The sequence below is a fragment of the Bicyclus anynana genome, chromosome 2, assembly GCF_947172395.1.
Source record: "Bicyclus anynana chromosome 2, ilBicAnyn1.1, whole genome shotgun sequence".
NCBI classification, from domain to species: Eukaryota; Metazoa; Arthropoda; class Insecta; order Lepidoptera; family Nymphalidae; genus Bicyclus; species Bicyclus anynana.
Window position 1 is genome coordinate 774663 of NC_069084.1, and position 6837 is coordinate 781499.

The 6837-nt window shown below is 40.0% G+C and overlaps 1 protein-coding gene across 1 annotated transcript; it reads right to left on the reverse strand.

Moving 5' to 3' along the window:
• Positions 1–539: 539 nt before the first annotated feature.
• LOC112052003 (juvenile hormone epoxide hydrolase-like) lies at positions 540–5152 on the reverse strand. Its single transcript, XM_024090888.2, has 6 exons — positions 4910–5152; positions 4082–4246; positions 3176–3361; positions 2498–2648; positions 1452–1686; positions 540–771 (listed from the first exon to the last, which is right to left on the reverse strand). Exons 1-6 carry the CDS (start codon positions 5150–5152, stop codon positions 555–557), a joined length of 1197 nt encoding a protein of 398 aa, XP_023946656.2. The 3' UTR covers positions 540–554.
• Positions 5153–6837: the final 1685 nt, after the last annotated feature.

The following is a 6837-nucleotide window of genomic DNA, read 5'->3' on the forward strand; positions in this document are numbered from 1 at the left end:
CCGTTTATATCTACAGACACAGGTTCAGGTTTCAGCCGCGAGATTTCTTTCACGAAAAGGATTCTACAGACATGAACCGCACAGACAAAATATTCTTTCCGCGAATACTGGCCGGGCGCGGCTGCGTTACGATAGATATAACTCATGTTAATAAACACTGTATAGAAGAATATTATTTTGTCTGCCACGGCACGTGTCTGGCACGCTAAATGTCTGTAGATATACGGATCTTTAACGTGCTCTTCGGCTTTGTTTTAGGCGAGGATCCGTAACAGTATCAACGTTACGACTCTGGGTTTCTTCTGAGAATATTTCGGTAGAGTACACATGTTTTTCACAGTTCGATTTCAACCCCAGGATCTAGCGATCTAGTCTAGACTTCAGAGGAAGCCGTATAGGCTGAATGAGTATCGAGAGCTAATCGACCAACGAACTGGTTGATGACGTAAGGAGGTACTTTATTAAGGATCCATTTATTATTGGTTATTACGAGGACAATAACAAATAATTAACTTTACGATTCACATTTGTTTCTTTTTTATTTTAAACAACAATTACAATTCCGTTTTTGTGTTCCGGTAATCCAAGATGGCCTGCATCCCAAGGAAGACATTGTCGATGAAAAGTTTCGGCAACTCGAATGCCAAGAAGTGACCTCCATCGTCGAGTAAGGTAACTCCGCGAAGGTGGGGGTACTTTAGCTTGCTCTTGGTCATGCCAAGGAACTCGTTGGCAGCTTGGCAGCTCCACACTGGCACTGGTGTTGGGAAGCTAAACAATGAAAAGAAGAATATTATTATCAGTAGGCTAGTTGATTGACAGAGCGAGATCTCCATCTTTATTTTAAGGGATTTGGAGCTTGGAGCCGTCTTGCAGCTCCAATGCGGGTTGGCAGGCTCAGGCTAGTCTTTTTTTTTTATTCTTTACAAGTTAGCCCTTGACTACAGTCTCACCTGATGGTAAGTGAAGAAAGAAGGTAACCCAGGACCTCCGTTTTGTAAATCCACTGCGCATACCACTGCGCCACGGAGACCGACAAAAATGTCTCTATAAGTTCTCATCACTTTTATAAATGTTAATGATTATAACTGGAATTTCCTAAATAAACATAACTATCGAAAAAATACTTTGTTAACTTAGCAAATATCTTCCTACTTTGACATTATCCGCGAAAAACTAACGAAGCTTTCGTATCTGAACGATGCTCCGGTTTCGAGATGAGAAGTGCGTAAAAGGTTTTCTGTTGGACCTGGATGACGTTGTCGCATGGAATCCTCTGTTTTTCAGGGACAATAGCAAAGCAAGATAAATTAATTACTACTCTAAACAAAAAAAAATGTTACATATGAAAGAATTTTTCAAATCGGCCCAGTAGCTTTTGAGTTTATATGTGACATGCAAAAACATAAATTTTTCCTCTTCATAATATGCGTGTAGATAACTCGTCTTACTCGTCAATGGCCAAGGCGCGATTCTTGTTGCTGAAGAACTCGCCGTATATTCTCATGGAAGTGGTGATGGTGTTGGTGCTCCAGTACGCCATCATGTTGTCCAGCAGCTCGTCCTTGGAGAAGCGGTAGGAGAGGCCGCCGTCGGGCAGGTCGCGGTGCTCCAGCTTCGTGCCCGTGGAGAACTTCTCCAACATGTAACACAGGAACCCAACGGCGGAGTCCGATAGACTGGCTCCTGCAATGAACAATTCAATTATGAAATTTTCAAAATTCTTTCGATTCTCTCAACTGGCAAAAACAACCCTCAAAAAAAGGTGGTGGTAGTGGTAGTATGCTAGCGGACGCCTGCGACTTTATCCGCCCTGACATTTTTAATCCAGCCTTGTCGCAAAATCTGTTCTTTGCGGACGTTTACTAACTATAAACTAAATTAAATTACCTCCCTGCCAAATTTTATATTTGTATTTTGTGTATTTCGTGATAGATTCCTACGAAGGAAATATTATTTACAAAATATATGACGCTCTGACTAATATTTGTAGTGTATAGTTCCACGTGGATAAAGACGTGGGGTAAATACTATAAACTAATATACCCTAGAAGATGCCGAATCACTTTTGTCTCGTCACAAATCATACGAGTCAGGAACCACATGATCTGCCCCCAGATACTGTAAAGTTACAGCGCTGTACCATAGTTGGTTTCCATCGTAGAAATAAAATTCTAATTCTAATAAATCTTCTTAAAGGCGAATATTACATGGACGAGCATAAAATAGCGGAATCGCACCTCTGCTGTTTCAATTATAAACGTCCCTGCGTATGGCGTGCGAGTCGACTGGACGGCAAAATCCTGCCAATTCTCATTCACTTTTGCAACTTTAGATTACTTTAAAACACTATAACATGTTTGTCCGTCTGTACTCGTGAAATAATATAAATATTCCAATTAATTTTAAGAAACCTTACTTTTACATACTATTATGATCTCTACCAAAATGTGGCGCTATTCGTATTTTTAGTTATTTTGTATCTCCCATGGCTTACCCAGAGTTTCTGGTTTCGTGGCTTGTTCATGTATGTAACCAGTCTCCTCTATTATATTCGTGAGATTTGGAATCTTGGCAGCCTCCCCTGAAGTCAGCTGCGTGGAGGCGACCATGGCTCTGGCTAAAGTTTTGGTCTCCGCGCAACTGTTCTGCATTGAAAACAAAATACGTTATACCATTTTTCATATTTCATGTATCTCATCTCTCGTACGTATTTAGATTATAACATACCTATACTCGTATCAATCGAGCTGAGACACGTAGATTGTTATCAGCAAGTCACTTTTAGTTCTCTTAATTTTTAGTAGTAATAGCCATCTTAATCCTACTCGAATTCTAGATTGATACAATGAGCTGCCTTATAAAATATATATAAATGTAGTCCTTCATACACATGAGACATTTTTACGTACGTAATTAATACTCTAATATATGTAGCGCCTATATTGTTGTCTGAAGTCGTATCACGACTTTAGTCGTAAGGTACCCTAGAAAAATGTAATAATAATGGCTGTGTGCGGGCCTGTCATGGATATTTTCCGTTTAGGGATAGTAGTAAGTAGTTAGGAAAAACATATAATGATTAATAGACAGCTTACCATTTGGCGTAAAAGCAAGCATTAGGCTATGTAGTATAAAATAATGCATACGCTAGAATTAAGGAAAGAATGTTTACCTGCATCAACAGCAAGTTGGAATGGAAACCCAGCACGTTGTCGGGGTAGAGTGTGGAGATGGCGCTACCGATGATGGAGCCCCAGTCACCGCCCTGGATGTAGAACTTGTCGTGGCCGAGTCTTGCCATCAGGTTTTTGAAGATTACTGCAATCTGGGGTGGCGCCATTCCACGTCTGACTGGTGCCTATTTATTTGACAATATTTTATAAGTGTTTATGCCTCGGTATGGCTACAGATCAATTGATCAGTTGAAATCCTGGATAATGCTATAAAATATTGAGATTTTTTTCTTTCAATAAATTATCCGTAGCACCCCAAAATTAGGATGACTGTGGTGCACTCTCCTGCGATTCTTTAACACTTTAAACCATTGCCGACGGTCACTGTCATTTTAACTTTTAGACTTTACCTGTATTGGAACTGTGTGGTTAAGTCTCAGAACTGCTCTCCGACTGTCTGAGCTGTTAATGGAATGACTATTCCATTAACAGCATGGTTGTTCCTGATATAAGCTTAATTTGCTGAACACTAAATTTAGGTTTCGGCCAACAAAATGAACTTATTAGGTAGTTCTTTACAAGAGATACAATAAGAACAGGTAGAAAGGACAGCACTATAGTTGAGAAGTCCATCGTATTAGGATAACCCAGTGGTTCAGAGAGCAGGAATATTGCTCGAGCACTTGATCTCTCTCCTCCAATGGGAAGTCGCATCATTAACTAGAACCTTCAATCAATGTGCCATCCCATCGAATTATCAGAATGAGTGTGCAGAAATTTCACCTGAGGTACAAGTTGTGTAGATGACTTGCCTCAACATTGGTGGGCCTAACCAACATTTTGATTAGGAGAGTAGTATTATTTACAAAGTTGTTCGAGGTGATTTTGGTAGAAATGTCACTTACATCGGAAAATCCAAACGCAGGCAAACTCGGTGCAATGATCTCGAACACAAACGGATATTTTTGGTACGGACAGCTCAATCCAGGGATGGCGTCGTAGAATTCCCGAACAGAACCTGGCCGACCGTGAAGCAGTAGCAGCGGCAAAACTATTTTGTCGGAGACACCCTGAAAAATTTCAATATTAATTCAGAAATCTTGTATATAACAGTGAATGTTTCTTTAGCTTCTTAATGTTGATGTTAAAAGCAACTGATCCGTTTCTTACCTCTTTTTTGTAGAATTAACACTAACTGTATGAAAGTCTTTGCAAAAGACAAAAAGCATGACATGTGCAACCCTCGATGGGAGAGTCCGAACTCTCCTCTCGAATAGTTTAGGAATTGAATTGCGTCGAAGTCGAATGTCGAAATATGCGTTTTTGAAAACGGCCGTATCTTTTTTTAGTAAACTTAGAAGTTTGATTTTTTCACAATTTCATGGGACCATAGTCCTGAGTATTGTTTAAACTTCAACTTAATACCTCTACATAGTCCCGAAATAACGAGTCATGAACTCTTGGCAGACGTTCCGTGTCTTCCTATTGAGCTACGGAACCTTGAAAATTATGCCTCTAAAGAGCAACTAGAGCTGGGCCTAGCCTTAGGCCCAGCTCTAGTTGCTCTTTAGTAGTCATAGTAGTCATATTTATATACATTTCTTCGTTTCCACAGAAATCCCTTATGTGAGCAGTGCGATGAGGCTAAGCTATGAAACAGAAGATCTGAGCCATGCAACGAGCCATCAATATTGGATGATGATGATTTTCGTAGAATCAAAAGATACACGCACCGCACATTTGGAATCATCTGGCTTTACATGGATGAAGTGTATATCCAGACCCTGGATGTTGGTCTTGTAGTGCGGGAACTGGTTGAAGTACTCCGCTCGCTGGGTGAAGTTGTACTCGTTCGCCCAGTAGTCCACCCAGGGCTGTAACACGGTGGTGTTGCAGCCGTAGCGGAACCCGACGCCCTGGAGAGGCGGGGTCAGCGGCCGGTGAGTCAGCAGACGGTCGCGGAGATCCTCGATCATCTGTCAAGGAATTATGTATGTCAAACATGAAAAAATGGCGACAGTCTTGTATTGGAGTCGGTCATCTTGAAATATAATTATTTTACTTTTTCAGAACACCCGGCGGTAATCATGTATTTTATTTGATTGGGGGACTTTGTGTTAATCCAGGTTATAATGTATCTCCGTACTAAGTTGCAGTGTAAGCCATGTTGAGGTCGGAGTTGGTGTCTCAACTTGGTGTCACGAACGTACACTCCCGTGTCATGGAGAGCACGTTGAGTCGTCTGTCCTAGTCATTATCAATAACATCTGGTAGTGGTCATACGTGTGTTATACATCTGACAGTCATCATGGTGGGAAGTAGTCATTCAAAAATTAGACCTTTTGTACCCTGAGGACCATAGGCCATCAATCATTAACTCGTAGTCGCCCATAAGTCAGATGGACAGATAGTAATAATGGTATTCTAAAAGGTTGTGGTATGGTAAGTGATAGTTTCAATGGAATTACTTCATCATCGAATTCGACGTGGAAGTCCCTTATGGAGTCATCGGTTTGTCCCCGCCTGTCGGCTGGCCCCCACCACTCGTTGGGGTCCAGCTGCGGCAGGCTCGGAGCCTGCGCGAGCACCAGTGCAACAGCTCCCAGCAGCAGGGCGAGGGTCCGGGTCACGTCACACATCGCCATCTGTATACACATACAGGTATTAGACATCGAGTATAGTAAAAGACGTAAACAAGCCTCAGACCAATTATAGAAGGACCTGTATCGCACTCATAGTCACGAACAAAATTGCCTGTCATTTTCTAAGGAAAACAAGCTTAGATTTGGTAAATATCTTATACTAAACTAGAAGTTTTTGCCCGTTTTTTACACAATTCAATTACACAAAAACGTATTTTTACGGAGTTCTTTAACCGACGAATACGATTACAACTATTTAACATCGATTCTATAGATACAGTTTTTATAATCGCATTAGATCGTTGATCATATACTTTGACAGAAAAGTAACGTCTAGCGAGGCAGGTCCTATACAATAATTAGTCTGAGAAGCAAGCTCATCCAGATATGGTGGATTAGAAGCACGTTTTTGGATTTTGTAGTGACGATAAGCATGTTAACTTATGTAGAAACCTGCAATGGTGGCACGTTTTCTACGTATCTATGCATCTTATTGTGAAGTCACTTGGAAGTTTATTATCATTACCAACAGGGTGGTAACCAGCCAAGAACGAAACTATCCATTAGACAAGTCTTTAGTCAACTTAGAATACACTTCTTGGAATGGTTATTATGGTTAACAAGCAAAGTGTTCCACGCCATCAGAAAGATTTAATTTTAAAATTAAAATTAGTTAAAAATTACTTACTGCTCAGGTTACAAAATGAAACTATACAAAGTGGGTGAAATACTTGCTTCTGTTTATATAGTAAATATCAATTCAAATAAAGTTTGAACAGCTGTTCACATCGTTTGTTACACCCCTCTTCGTGTCTTTATCTTATAAATAAAAATCTTGTATGTTTCGTGATCGCGTTACTACATTAACTAATACAAATAAGAATACTAAAAATAATGTAATTCAAGATTTTTTTTTAATTTTACCCCGAAAGGGTTAAAAAGGGGTTGAATTTTTTTGAATATAAATCTTACATGTTTCGAGTTAGAGGACTATTTATTATTTACAAAACATGAGAAAA

Coding starts and splice junctions, on each gene's coding strand:
- LOC112052003 (XM_024090888.2), bottom strand. CDS start 5,152: ATGATCGAGGATCTCCGCGACCGTCTGCTGACTCACCGGCCGCTGACC. Junction 4,247..4,909: donor CAGATGATTCCAAATGTGCG/GTGCGTGTATCT, acceptor GAAATTTTTCAG/GGTGTCTCCGACAAAATAGT. Junction 1,687..2,497: donor CACGAAACCAGAAACTCTGG/GTAAGCCATGGG, acceptor TGTTCATTGCAG/GAGCCAGTCTATCGGACTCC.